Source organism: Tamandua tetradactyla, chromosome 16 (assembly GCF_023851605.1).
Source record: "Tamandua tetradactyla isolate mTamTet1 chromosome 16, mTamTet1.pri, whole genome shotgun sequence".
NCBI classification, from domain to species: Eukaryota; Metazoa; Chordata; class Mammalia; order Pilosa; family Myrmecophagidae; genus Tamandua; species Tamandua tetradactyla.
In genome coordinates, this window is record NC_135342.1 from 44,505,917 (window position 1) to 44,520,806 (window position 14,890).

At 45.6% G+C, this 14,890-nt stretch overlaps 2 protein-coding genes across 23 annotated transcripts in view; both read left to right on the forward strand.

The window, feature by feature from the left end:
- NOD2 (nucleotide binding oligomerization domain containing 2) overlaps positions 1–4,665 on the forward strand; it is a 41,762-nt gene extending 37,097 nt beyond the window's left edge. For 2 of the 3 annotated variants that reach the window (XM_077132402.1, XM_077132404.1), the window contains one exon: positions 611–4,663. In XM_077132402.1, the coding sequence (XP_076988517.1) occupies positions 611–683 (73 nt within the window). In that variant the 3' untranslated portion in view covers positions 684–4,663. Of the gene's footprint in view, positions 1–610 lie in introns of all 3 variants that reach the window. The other variant, XM_077132403.1, reaches the window with a different exon arrangement.
- Positions 4,666–11,669: 7,004 nt separating this feature from the next.
- Positions 11,670–14,890, forward strand: part of CYLD (CYLD lysine 63 deubiquitinase) — a 56,239-nt gene continuing 53,018 nt past the window's right edge. For 5 of the 20 annotated variants that reach the window (XM_077132406.1, XM_077132415.1, XM_077132412.1 and 2 more), the window contains exons 1-2: positions 11,819–11,907; positions 12,451–12,531. The gene's annotated coding sequence lies outside the window, so the exon portion shown is untranslated. The other 15 variants (XM_077132407.1, XM_077132413.1, XM_077132417.1 and 12 more) reach the window with 10 other exon arrangements.

A 14,890-nucleotide genomic window follows, 5' to 3' on the forward strand; every position in this document is an offset into this window, starting at 1 on the left:
AAATGTGGCTATCAAATGTCAAATTTAGAAAACAAAAACAAGTAGAACTTCAAAAAAATCTGTTCTATGAAAGAGAGATTTTCCTTTTTGTACAGTTATATAATCCCTGTAACCTGTGAGATGAGCTCCTGGGCATTGTGTGTGTGTGTGTTTTAAACCATTGCACAGCCCCAAGAAATATCACAGTCTGTGTCCAGGGAGGCGGAAGGGGCAAGCCAGCGTCAGGTTGATATTTTAAGGGTTCTGATGTTATTTGCTGCCCTGTTTACAGAGCTTGGGAGGGTAGCAGCGCTTGCTCATTGCATTCTTGACGGATTCTGCAATTGCCTTAAAAAGAATCGCCAGCCTTGGGGAACCCGTGGCCGGCTGGGTGTAGTGTGGACCGTCTCTGCAGAGTCACGGAGTCCTGCTCACCATGCAGAATGATTCATGAGCTGCTGCGGCTGGCAGAGGGCAAAAAAACCTCACAGGCTGACATCCCAGGGGAGCTGCAGCTGGGCCTGGGGGCCGGATCGTCCCAGGCATGTGTTTAAAAAGCAGTGACTTGCGTTTGAAAGCGTTGCTCTAATTTTGTCCTCACTCAACCTCTCTTCCCTTTATCTCCCTGTAGGCTCCGAGGGAACGCTTTCTCTCCAGAGGAGATGGGGGAGCTCAGCCGCAGGGACACCAGACTCTTGTTTTGACGTCTCTGGGCCAACCTTCATCTCGGTTTGTTGATGCGCAAGCCCTGAATTGGATTAAAAGAACATGGCTTTTCTGGGGTACATGGTAGTTTCAAACCAGCACACTAAGATTACATATGGCAGCCCATTCAGACGGAACTTCCTCCTCCCTAGGGTTGGAAGAAGTTTTCTGGGAGCATCTCAGGGTCACCTTTATTCTGGTAGAGGAAGGAGCATTAATAGTCTCCAAAATAGGCTTTCCCCCAAGCCTCTTCTTGGCATCACGTTTTTCCCCAGATTGGATCCATGGGATTGAGAAGAGGAGTCAGCTTCCTTCCCTCGCCAGATCTTTCAGGGTTCTGCCTTGGGCCAGTGGGCCCGTGTTAACTGAGTTTCTATTGGTGTGGAGACCTGGAGCCCACCTCCTCCCACGACGGGGGAGGGCATGTGCAGAAATTACCTCTCTGCCCTGTCTTGACTTGTGGGTCATGCATTCGAGTCATTCCCCTAATCTGACTCCTCCAACTCACCCTGCACCCCAGCACATGGTGCTTCCTCTAGGTCAAGGATTCACGTTGCTGCATTCTCAGCTCTAACCCTTTCGCTTACAGCCCCTGCCACTGCCCCCCCAGCTGAGGCAGGGTTATAATTTACCCAGCTTTCCCTCCTGGTGCCTGAGACAACGTCGGAAGGGGATACAGGACAGCCCACATTTGTTCACCAAGACATCCTAGATTTGCAAGGAGAATGTGGACACACTACAGCTGGGATCACACGTGGACTTTTATTTCCAGCGAAATCAATTACTTTTCAGCTAAGCCTTTGGAAGTAGCTCCCCATTCAAGTGCAGCTTTTTGAAATTAATCTGGGCTAGAATTTTGAATAGCTCCACTCGACCTCTAGCTGATGCCTGTGACCTGAACTCTGATGACTGACTTCCAAAATATAATCATAAGAGATGGCCCAGTTTCATCGGTGCCAGAATGCTTTAGGATATGTGGATTGAAAGTTTACAGGGGCAAAATCGGGCCTTGTCTTAAAAAATGCATGTCTTTCTGTGGTTTTCAAAATGATGTACGTGGAAGTCTTTGTAAACTGCCAGGTGCTATGCAAATGTTATTTTAAGGATTATTATTTATGAAAATGGATCAGTATTTATAATACATTTTGCTTTATTCTCCTAAGTGTATATTTTTATAGAACACATGACCGTGAAGGTTATGCTATAAATAATAACAGAAGAGAAAACTGTTGAGTCACCAAAGTTTATCTTCATTGTGACCAAACATTAAAAATATTCCTGAAACTTTTCAAATATTAAAGCACAATTTTCTGGTTGGAGTGGGGAAAAATGATGTCAACCAGATAATTTATTACTTAAGGCAAAATAAATTCTTAGAGATAGCCACGTAATCAAAACACATTTGGCTTTGGCTCAGAAAAGTCTAACCCAGCATGAAGTTTTAAGCTGTTCAGGAGTCTCACAGTGTCCAAGCGCCCCTGAAAAGTCTACAGCAAATGTGAAAGGGCCCCTGGGCCTCTCTCAATTCTCTTGAAGTGGCTCCAGGAGCCTTTAATAGGAAAAAGTTGGAGAAGATTGGGTATGGCTCTCCTCAGCAGGCAGCCTCTTGGGCAGGTTTTATTGAACTAATTCTTGGCTGCATTTAATGAATGAGGGCTCAGGTGGCTGCTCACCAAAATGAAATCCTGTTTTCTTGAAAAGTTGCATGTATTTCTGGCTTGGTAAATGCTGTAGCATCTCCCTAGACTCCTGTGTCTGAGCATGTCTGTGGCTTCTCTTTGTTGTTGGTGTTACTTTCTGCCTAGATTTTTGTTTTCCATGTATAAGATCAGGAGGAAAATGGAGATGGGCCTGCCCTCCTTGAGGAGTAAACTCACCAGCCCATTTGCAAGGCACCGTATTGGATTGTAATTCATCTTCCTTAAGTTTATCCAGTAATTATTTATTGCCTAGGTATGTTATGACAATCAGTAGATGCACAAAATAGACATATTCCCTGTCCTCAGGATACTTTGAGTGTCGAGGGAAAGACAGGCAAAAATTTTATTCCATAAAATAAGGTCTAGCGTAGTAAGTGCCAGGGACTCAGGATAGAGGTAAGCCTTCTTTAGATTGAGATTGGTCAGAGAGAAGGCCTCTGAGGAGGTAACAGGTAAGCTAGAACCTGGAGTAAAAGTGAGAAGGGCTGGCCATGTAAAGACTGTGGGTGGAGGGGGGCATTCTAGTCACAGGGAACAAGCCGTACACAGACCCCGTCATGAGAGAGCTTGGTATAAGTGGTCGGCCGAATGATGGCCCCCAAAGATATCCAGGTCCTGAACCCTGGCACCTGTGATTGTGACCTTATATGGCAAAAGAGACTGCAGATGTGATTAAGTTAAGTATCTTGAGAATGGGACATTATCCTGGATTATCCAGTGGACCGTCTGTGCAATCACAAGTGTCCTTATAGGAAGGAGGCAGTGGGAGATTTGACACAGAAGAAGAAGGTGATGTGACCACTGGGGCGAGACGCTACCCCGCTGGCCTTGAAGATGGAAGAAGGGACCATGAGCCAAAGAATGCAGCTCCCGAAGCTGGAAGAGACAAGGAGCTAAATTTTCCCCTAGAGCCTCCAGAAGAAACATGGTCTTGTCAGCACCTTGCTTTCAACCCAGGGAAACCATTTGGGAATTCTGGTCTCCAGGACTGTCTCCAGGAGAATAAATTAGTTGTCTTGAGTCACCAGATCTGTGATAATTTGTTACAGCAGCGACAGGAAACTAATATGGAATGTTTTAGACTAAGCTGCAGGGAGAGGGTTACCAGATAGGTTTGGAGAGATTAACAGGGCTAGTTGGCCATGGTCTTGAGCTTAAGTAGAGGTGGAGAGAAGAGGATAGATTCCAGAGACATCTGAAGATAAGTTCCCAAGGGCTTACAGATGGATTGGATGAGAAGGATAAGGAGATGGGAAGAACCTTGGGTAACCTGGTGATTGCAAAAGACAGATAGGAAATAGGCTGGGAAGTGGGAAGGACTTCTGTTTTGGATTAAGTTCAAGACACTGAAATGCAGAAGTTAAGTGGAGTCATCAAATTATTGCATACATCTGGAGCCTGGAGGAGAGGTCATGGCCAGAAATTTCAGTGTGGGTATCTTCAGAATCTAAAGGGGAATTAAATCCTTAGGCCTGGATGATAAAACCTAGGGAGAGATGATGGAGAAAGAAGCATTCAAGTGGGCCCAGGTAAGGAAGATCTTGATATATGATTACTGTCAGACTTCTGAGTACGAAAAATTTCCTGCTGTCTTGGAGTGGGGAGCTTCTATCACACATATCACACGACAACAGGAATTTATTGGCTCATGGTTTTGAGGCTCAAAGAAGTTCAAAATCAAGATATTGGCAAGGCTTGCTTTCTCCCTGAAGACTAATGTTTTGGTATAGCTGCCGGCAATCCTTGGGGTTCCTTGGTTTGTGTCCCTGCCTCCCATCACATGGCGATGTCTTGTCCTTTCTTCTAGGTTCTGTGACCTCTGGGTTCTCTTTATAAGGCCTCCAGTAATCTGGATTGAGACCCACCCTCATTCAGTTGGCCACACCTTAACTAAAATTAACATCTACAAGAGGTCCTCTTTACCATGGGTTCACAGCCCCGGGAATGTGGATTAAGATTAAGAGCATGGGGCGGGTCACGGTGGCTCAGCAGGCAGGAATGCTTGTCTGCGATGCCAGAGGACCCAGGTTCGATTCCTGGTTTGATTCTCAGGTTCGATTCCCATGTTGAAAAATAATAATAATAAGTAAAAAAATAAAAAAGATTCAGAGCATATCTGTGTTGGGGTCCATAATTCATTCTACCACACCTAACTTTCCCAAATCCATCAGATATCACCAAAAGCATTCTAAACCCTTGTGGGTAACTAGGGAACGAGGAATCTTAATTTTAAAGCTTTCCAAGAGGGAGGTTGCTCGAAAGGCGTGTGCTCATGGCCAGTGGCTTATGCAGAAGTGGACAGATTCCAAATTTGTGGCTAAGAATACATGCTTCTTATGCAAAAAATGTGTTAGAGCAGGAGAATTTTTTAAAGAGTCTCAGAGCTTAATAAGCTTCATCGTCATCCTGGGTGAGGACAGGGGAAGTCCATCTGAGTTGAGAGGTGAGAGGTGGAATCATTTTCCTAGTGGGCCGAGTTGAACCTAGAGTGTCCCTCTAGGGCCTGGGCCCAGCTTTTTAGGACGCACCCTTGTCTGGGTTACTGCATTCATCTCCTGACTATCTCCTTGCTTCTGTCCTTGACCTGTGGAGTGGCTTCTCTGCACAGCAGCTAGGGTGAGCTTGTTACAACACAAATCACATCAGTCCCTCCTCGTGCCTGCCTGTTCCCTCTTCCAGCAACACTCTTCTCCTGGATGGTAGTGTGGCTTGCTCTTACATCCTTCAGGCCTCTGGCCAAATGTCACCTCATAGAGGGAGTCCTTCTTTGAACTTTGGACCTAAAACAGCAGTCCCCGGCCACACTTTTCACCCCGGCCCTGCTTGACATTGGTTTCTCAGCCCACTTACCTGATGCACATTTGTGTCTTCCTCTCCTGTCTCCTTCACTGGGATGTCAGCAGCAGGAGAACAGGGCCCTGAGGCACCCACTGCAGTGTCCTCAAAGGCTGGAGGGATGCCCAGCGCATAGTAGGTGCTCAATAAATACTTGTTGAATAAGTGAAAAATACACTCTATCTAGAGGGGCAGGAAATGAAAGTTGGGGCAGTTATAATAATGAATTACCTTTTTCCTGACACCCTTAGTGTCTCCTTCGTAAGGGAGGAAGATTTCTTCAGACATGGGACCATCCTCAGCACAATTCCAGATGTAACCCAAAGGCCCCAGTGGAGAGCATTAAACTCTCGCTCTCTCTGTTTTTAATCGCACATAGAAATCATTTGTCATTGACAACAACAAATAGCTCAAATGGGAGAACATGGATTTATGCTTGAGCTGGATTAAAGATGATTAAAATAATCCCTGTTACCTTATCAAAAAGAGCTTTTGGGTGACCAGAGTAAAATCCCTCTCTGAATGTTTAAGCTGCACCTGGAGATCCCCCTCCCTAAGAGTTAGGCGCACCCCTGAGTTGGAAGACTCTCAGCTCATTCGCCACTGATGGAACAACTGCGCTGGACCACTGTGAAGGAAGCTCCCATGCAGTGGCCTTGCCTGCGGTCCAGTTAGCTCCAGGACTTAGTGTGCTATTCTGAGTGAGGCTGGGGCAGTGTGCCGTGCTGCTGGGGCAGAGTGGGGCAAGGTAAGTCACATCAGCCTCTTTATCCTTTGCTAGATTCCGTCACTATTTTGGTTAACTGAAACAACCTCTCTGTGCCTCAGTTTCCTTAGCTGTCAAAGGGGTTACAACCATGCCTGCTGCATTTGTTTTCTAGGGTTTCTGTAACAGATTACTGCAAACTAGAGGCTTAGAACAGCATGCATTTATTCTGGAGACCAGAAATCCGAGGGCAGGGTGTCGGCAGGGCCACACACCCTCTGGGGCTGTGGGAGAGAATCTATTCTTTGTCTGTTCCAGCTCCTGGTGGCTGCAGGTGTTCCTTGGCTTGCGGCTGCACAGCTCTAATCTCTGCCTCGTCTTCACATGACCTTCTGATCTTTCTGTGGCTCTCCTCTATTTATGTCTTATAAGGATGCATTCAGTTTAGGGCCTACTCAGACAATCCAGGATGATCTCATCTCAAGATCCTTAATTGCTGACATCTGCGAAGGTCCTTTATACAAATAAGGTTTCATTCACAGTTTCCTGGGGTTAGGACGTGGACTTTTGTTTTGGAGGCCACCATTCAAAGCAGTACACCTCCCTAAAAGTATTCATACGCTTATTTAGTGAAGTGTCCTTTGCAGAGTGATTAAGAGACTGCATCAGCAATAGCAAAGATAACCACTAATATATATATATAACACTCACTAAGCGCCAGACACTGTTCCAGGCACTTTACAGGTATTAACTTATTTAACTCAAATACATTCATTTAATTTAACCTGAGTTTCTGTCCTATCTGGCTATGCTCAGCCTCCTGCCCACAGCTCAGAGACTCTGGATAATGTCTGCAGAGGACCTCTGTAGTGGGTGCTGTGACAAATCACCCATATCCCCCCTCAAGGTGGAAGGTCTTATTCCCCCACCCACTAGGAGTGCTCCTGGGTGACAGTCCTCAGCTGCCAGCTCTCTAAGGAGACTGGCTCAGTTGGAGAGAGTTGCATCATGCAAGGTCCATCCCCCCTTCCAGGGGCAACTCCACTCCAGTCATATGGAGTACAAAAGCTCCACCTCCTCACTCCAACTCGGGACAACTCCGAAGGCCATTTGAGCTTCAGAGCTCCCCCCGGGGTCAGCTGAAGCCTGGTGGAGACTGTGTCACAGCCTCTCCCTCTGCCACTCCTGTTTCTCTCCTCTGCCTTCCTCCAGTGTTAACCTCAAGAGTGCCCGCCAATATTCTCACAAGCAGTGTGGACAACCAAAGCTATAGGCTGAGCCCCCAGTCTTGGGGTTTGCTCATATGGAACTTAAGCCTACTTAAAATTAGGCCTAAGAATCACCCCCAAGAGAGCCTCTTTTGTTGCTCAGATGTGGCCTCTCTCTCTCCAGCCAACACAACAAGCAAACTCACCACCCTCCCCCTGTCTACGTGGGACATAACTCCCAGGAGTATGGACCTTCCTGGCAACGTGGAACAGCAATCCTAGAATGAGCTGAGACTCAGCATCAAGGGATTAAGAATACCTTCTTGGGCGGGCCGCGGTGGCTCAGTGGGCAAGAGTGCTTGCCTGCCATGCCGGAGGACCCCGGTTCGATTCCCGGCCCCAGCCCATGTAAAAAACAAACAAACAAACAAAATATAATAAAATAAGAAAATGTTTCCCTTTAAAAAAAAAAAAAAAAAAAAAAAAAAGAATACCTTCTTGACCAAAAGGAGGAAGAGTGAAATGAGACAAAGTGTCAATGGCTGAGAGACTCCAAACAGAATTCAGAGGTTATCCTGGAGGTTATTCTTATGCATTAAGTAGATATCACCTTGTTAGTCAAGATGTAGTGGAGAGGCTGGAGGGAATAGTCTGACAATGTAGAGCTGTGTTCCAGTAGCCATGTTTCTTGAAGATGATTGTATAATGATATAGCTTTCACAATGCTGTGTGATTGTGAAACAACAAAAAAAAAGAGTGCCTGCCAGTCAATTTCTTGTATACCATCTCTGTCTTGGACCCTGCTTCCTGGGAAACTCAACCTGTTCTAATATCTTGGGTTTGTGCTTCCATTATCCCATTCTCTTTCATCTCTTAACAGCACTCTGATTTCTTTTGGGGATCTCTTATTGTATGGGTGGTGCCTTGGGGCTGTAAATCAAGGTGCTCCTTCTTCCCCTGGCCAAGGAGTGGACATGTGACCCAAGCTTGGCCATTCAGAAGCTCTCTCCTGGGCATGTCACCCTTGCACCTGATGGCGGTGCCCTGAAAAAGTCACCATTTGGTCATCCCATTAAGATCTCTGGTAGCTCCATTATTTCTGTGATTCTGCAATTTCCTAACATCCTTTCAGTAAACCCTCATTATGTACATTCTGCAATGTACTTAATACACACTTAATAATCCATGTGGCAAGGGAGCACCGTGTCTTTGAGCGAAGCTCAATGTCTCTACTCACAAGATGGGGGTAAACAGTTATTTTTCATTTAGCAGCATTTACTCAGCACCTAGTATCTGCTCAGTTGCTTTTCCTAATTGTCAGGCTCCAAGCCAAGTACCTTGTACTGTGCAAAAATAGGAAATATCTCCATTAAAGATGAAGAGACTGAGGGTCAGGGAAGATGAATGACTGGCGCATAGTTAGGAAGTAACAGAATTGAGATCCCATGTCTGATGCTCAAGCCATATCTTAACTGCTACACTATATGGGCATTTATAAGGTTCATGTCCACTGGCTGCTTTATTACCTAATTAGAATTAGGGCAGCATATTTGGGTAATGTTAGCTGCTATAGCAAACCCTCAAATTTCAGTGGCTAACACAAACCCAGTTGACTCCTCACTTGGGCAAACAGTTCAGCAAGCAGCTTTCCTAAGTATGGTGTTAGGGGGCTCACAGGATTCGTGGGAAAGCTTTAGAGCTAAATGGGAAAACGGCAGGAATCGTGGAAGGCTGGATAAACAACTGAAGTTGCCATTTACTGAGATGGGGAAGGCAGAAGTGGTGGTGGTAGCAAAAATATTCAGAGTTCACTTCTGTCTTTGCAGAAGTGTGCATTTGGTGAGGTCAAAGTGGGAGGTGGAAGCCATTTAGGAAGCTTGGGGTGGGGCCTAATCAATAATCCTGACTAGTCTACTGAGAACATTTTGTTGGGTCTTGAATAACTATGTGTTACTTTATTACTCCATGCCAGCCTCCTAGGAATTAACTACCTCCTGGGAGAGAGAACCAATTGGATTCAGTAGCTTTCCCTTGGGCTCCTGTTGTGTACAATAAGGTAGCTATGCAAGAGCATTTAGAATCACCATTAACTACCATGCTTAAAACCCTACAAAAGTTTCACAGCCCTAGCTCACAGGCCCTTCTAAATGCCTGCCCTTTCTGGGTTCTGCCTCTTTCAGTTCCTTCAACATGTCACACTCTTTCCTATTTCCTCTGCCTGGTGAATTCGTCCTCACGGTCAATGCTGGTCGTCTTTACCACCCTTCCCCCCCTTAAAAGTGACTTCCTCCAAAAGGCTTCCCTGAGTGCCCAAAGAGCTTTTATGTGTTCTCAGGGCAATTACTTGTTTACAATCTGCTTACAACAACAGGGGTTTTACCATCTGCTCAGTAACTTAACCATGGGTGATGTGAACTTAGGGCCAGGCTGAGTAGAAAAGGTTAAGGGACGGTAGGTGGACAGAGGTGACCCATGGGGGGTTTGACTGTCTGCAAAGACTCCTCAAAGAGGCTGGACTTTAGTTGGGTCTTTTAAAAAAATTGTTATTTATTTATTTTTGGTTGGCTCTTAAAGGAGGGAGAATTTGAAAGGAAGAGAGCATGGGTATTTTCAGTTGGAGAATCTGCTTAAACAGAGATGGAAAGGGCCTTGGCTTGGAAACAGGAGAATCAGGGACTCAGCTCATCTTCCAGGGGACTGGGAACAAGTTATTTTCCCTTCCTGGACCTTAATCTTCCATCTGTAAAATGAGAGGCTGGTTTATCAAGGGCTGCAAATAATAGTGCCATGATACCATTCCCCCATCTCATCCCCTGGCAAGCATTTCTCGTCCCTGAGTCTGAACACACTTTCAGAATTGTTTTCAACATAGTGTTCTAGGCAGCCATAACCAAATGATAGGAGCTGAAATTGAGATACGTCCTGTTTGTCAGGCCTGTCTTGGATGAAGTTCTCGTGGAGGAAGTCAGGCCCTGACACTCTCTGATTCAGTGAATGTGTGACAGCTGAAATGAGCATGGTTATCTAACCACTGCTGGGGGGGAAGAAGCCCTACTGAAGCAGAGGGCTCAGCAGCTCCAACTGCTATCAGAAATTTCGGATATGAAGATGTTCCAGTACAAGGTAGCAAAATCAAATGTTCAGGGACCATCAGATCATGTAAAGGAGAAAAGTGGGCCAGGAGGAAATAAGGAATAGTAGGGAGTGTGGCAAACTGGAGAACGTGAACGTAAACTTTAGAAACCTGGTGGAGACTGTGTCACAGCCCAGCTTTTCCCTCTGCCACTTCTGTTTCCCTCCTCTGCCTTCCTCCAGTGTTAACCTCAAGAGTGCCAAAATCTCTCTTCTAGTCTACTTCCACCTCTCCCTCCTTCTCTTAATTGGGTGAATCAAACAAAACAGTTTTCAGGGTGAGCTTCACTTCCAGGCATCCAGATTGTAACCTCTGTGTTACCTGCTTTATTGAAGAATCTGTTACTATCGCTATTAGTAACCACTCATGTGATATTTTATGTACTCATCGGTTTAAATGCTCCAGACTTTCAGAAATATGTCACTTTCCACTGGGGAAATTTGTGTCATGATTAAATACACACACACACACACCCCTCCACCTCCCTCAGCATTAATCATCTCCTCCCATAATTGGTACTTAAAGTGTCAGAGGAGAAGAATTAATTAACTGGAGTATCCAGTAAGCAAGGCACGCTACTCGGCTCTGGGACTGATTATAAAAAGCACTTCCTTAAATATTTTGAGCACTTTTGGGAATCAGAAACTCCCCTTCTAACCGAAAGATCCTTCACTACACCCGAAAGTCCTGGCTCATGGCCAGACACGGGACAGTGTTTGGATGTCCCTTCTTTACCACCCTAGAGAGAATTCCCCCCACCCCCTGTCCCCAGGGTAGGTGGCAACAGAGATTCAGAGAGAGCAGGGGTCTTAGGCCGAATCTGAAGGAGAGGGAGAGAATTAACATTTATTGAGTTCCTACTGCGTGTCAGGAAATTTACATGCGGTATTTCATGACAATCCTATAAAACCGATGATAGTATTATCTCCATTTTACAGAAGAAATCGAGGCTCAGCATTGTTGTTTTGCCCTATGTCGCACGGCTAATTGAAACTGCAAAGGATCAAAATTTGGGTTTGATTCTAAAGTTTTGCTTTTTCATAGAATCCAGGAATCCTATTCCCAACTCCCGTCTGGACTCTTCCTACCTCAGACCCAAACCTCGGAGTCTACCCGAATTTTGACAATTAAGTTAAAAGCCCAGGCCCGCATACGGGAGGTGGAGCGCAGAGGAGTACAGCGCCCCGCCCGGACTCCGGTGTCAGCCAATGGTGGAGCGGCACCCGCAGTCTTTTGTCCAATCACCAAGAGGTCCCGCCCCATAGCTCTGAACTCCTCCCCTCTCCTTCGCTTTCCTTTGGCTCCACCGAGCTTGACCGAGCGGAAAGTCCCTTCGGCCCGCACCGGGTCGGCAGCCATTGGAGGAAGGTCTGTCACCAGGCGGCCCAATCACGGCGTGCGCAGGGACACAGCTCGGGCTGCGATTGGTAAGCGCGGCGGTTGCTCCATCGCCCCCGCTGCCTCCCTCCCCACCTAGGGCGGTTCGGAGGCGGGGCACGTGGGGGCGGGCCCAGGTAGCAGGTTCGGCTGCGCTAGGGCCGCTCGTCGTAGGTAAATACTGGGAAGGTGGGTGTGGGGCGCCTGGGCCGGCCCGGGACAAGGGCTGGGGAGGCGGGGGAAGGCGACGCGCCTCAGCCCGAGGTGAGCAAGCGAGTGAACAAGCAGCGGAGCCGGCCAGCAGTGGCGGCCGGATCCCCTCGGGCGCCTCCTCCCGGCCTTATGCGTCTCGGATCGCGGCTGCGGCCGTCGGGCCCTCGGCGCCGGCCGGTTAGTTGCCCCAGCCCGGAACCGGCCGGGCCCCCGGGGTGCTGAGCCCGCTGACGTCAGCCCGGGTTTCCCCACCCCAGGGGCTTCCCCACCCGCCGGACTTCCCGGGAGGGCCCCCGGGTCGTGGGAGCTAGGTCGCCGCCGCCGGGAGCTCTGGAGAAGACAGCACTTGAGGTGGGAGCCGCGCAGGACTCAGTTTCCCCCTTCGGCCCCATTTACCGACGGGGAAACTGAGGCACGGGCCTCTGGCCGGCTCCGGTCCACCCCAGTTGGCGTCGGGTGTCTTCGGCTGTAATATCTCAAGCCCCTGCGGTGGGACGAATCGACCCATCGCTTTTGGGGTGCTTGTGGCGCCGGTCCAGGAAGAGCAGTCGGGGCTCTGGCCTCGTTAATGGCGTGTTCTGGTTTTTCTTTCAGTTTCCCTCTTTCCAGGGTGAGGATGATTTTGCGCAGCAGCCCGGAGTTCTTTAGTTGAAAGGTCCGCTCTGTTGAGACAAGGTATTCTTTTCTTTTTGGTTTTCTTTATTATATGAACGGTTTGTTAGGGAAATTCGTGAAGTATGGAAAGAAGCTGGTACTCTTGACTTTGGGTCAGCCTGGTCGGCCGCCCGGTTATTCACGTACTTGACATTTTTTGTTCCACCCGGTGGCATTTGCACGTTTTAGGATGGTTGTGGTTTTTCAGCCAGCAAGCCTCTGGCGTTTCCATTCCGCCGCCCCCCCCATTTATCCCTGCGCCCTTCCTCTCCCCAGCCTTCCTTGCAACCGTGTATCATTAGCTCAGCTAAGGAGGATTCCCTAAATTGCTTTTTCAAGTCGCGCTGATTAGGGAGCTAAATACGATTGTTCATTTTCCAGTCATTGGCTTCAGAGAAAAATCTACGACTTGAGAAGAGGGGGTTCATTCAAGTATTGGTTTTCTGCACCCGGTCAGACCCCAAGTTAAGAATTTGGCGTGTTGTTCCTCACTGAGTAGTAGTAAGTGGATTTGGATTGGAATAATATTAGGAGAAAATGAATTGCTGGAAATTCTTACTGAAGTTCATGTACTGTGAATGTTGATAACATCCAGAACATTCTCTAATGTTCTGCTGCAAAGTAAAGAAGCCTCCTTTGGGTGGTAATTTTTGTGAGGAGCTGATAAGGCTAAGGTGCTTGTTATTTAAAACAACAGCAGATATTAAGCAGCAGTGATTTGTATGGTTTGTCATGTCTAAACTGTGATTTTGTTTGATTTAAGTACGTTTTTAGCCTAAGAAGAGAAAGAAGTAATTATTCCATTTATCAGACTGTTAGTATTTTTTCTTATTTTAGCACTATGTTCTTAAATTTTGAATTTTTACATTGATTATATAGAATTAATAGTCCTAAATGGTGTGAGGATCTAGGAAGCCAATTTCAAATGAACCTCAAAACAACTGGTTACATAAGTTTGAAATTTTCCTTATTTGTTCATATATTATAACAATAAAGTGGTATAAAAATCAGCCATGGCTTCATTTATCCAGAGAATTAGTGAAGTTTTAAAGCAACGCTTCCAACTTCTGAGCGTTTTTTTCCCCCTTTCTTTTTTGTAACCCAGAAGAAGCTTTTCGTCACATAATTAGGCTGTGGAAATGCAATTTTGGCTTTCAATGGTATCACTTGAATTAACCAAGTCATTCATTCATTTCCCTTGTATTTAATGACTGCTGCACTTTAGGCAGTGATGTGGGCACCAGAAAATATAAGAATGAAAGACTCGGAGAACTCGCAGTGTGAGAGGATGGTGATGAGGCTTAACCCTGTTGGACAGCATTATTCATTTTCCTTCTGACATGAGTATGCAGATGCAGGAGCCAAAGTTTTTTTTTACATCATAAATTCCAATTGTTTTCATGTGCAGAATACTTAAACTGTATATGTATGTACTTGTGTCACAAGTTAATCTGTGAGGAAATTAAAACCGCCTTCCTTTCTTTTCTTGTCAAAGAATCTCTATATTCATATTCTTTAGCTGCTTAGAAATATAACAGTTCCTTGAGCAAGGGATGTTTTCTTAAAGTGGTAATCTTTCCAGCTATCTGGAAAAGATTGGAAAAAGGACCATATATCTTCTTTCTTTGGTATTCCCATTAACTTCTATACCACTTTGCCATTTATAATTTGAGGCAGTATTTTAATTTTTTTCCTGATATAAATAGCTTCCTGTAGTTTTTAGACTGTCAGGGGATGCGAAAAGTTCTTGAATTAGATCTTTGTTTTCTCTTGTGAGGTTCTTTTGAACAGTATAACCTGCTAACTTGAGAATCAAAATGACATCTTACCTTCTAGATAAGTTAGTTGCATCTGTAGCTGATGCTGTTCATTTGTAGTAACTGTTGTCTTTTAAAACTTGGTAATGCTGATCTTTAATATTTTGATATAAAACTTATTTCTTTACCATCTTCTTTCCATTGCATTGATTGGAAACTGATAAATATTTATACTTTCCAACTCGTATCTTGGTTTAATTATTTTTATCACAATACAGTTAAATTCCTTTGTACTCAGAATTCAGACCTCCAGAGTTCAGATAACTAGGTATATTATCAAATCATCTTGAGTGTTGTCAATGGAAAGACCTGTTCAGTTAGGTTTTACGGTTAAATGTATTGTTATATTCTGACTCTTTGGTAATGTTCATTCAATACTTATAGTAATTATCAGAATATTCATAATCACTCAATTTTCCTGCCTGAAATTGAAGTAATGTAGTATTTAGATGAGTCATTTATGAAATTCTTGCACTCAAAGTGAAGTATAATATTAGAGACAATTTTTAAATGATTTGACCTGAAAAAGGAATAAGAAAATACAACTGAAAAGTAATCCTTTC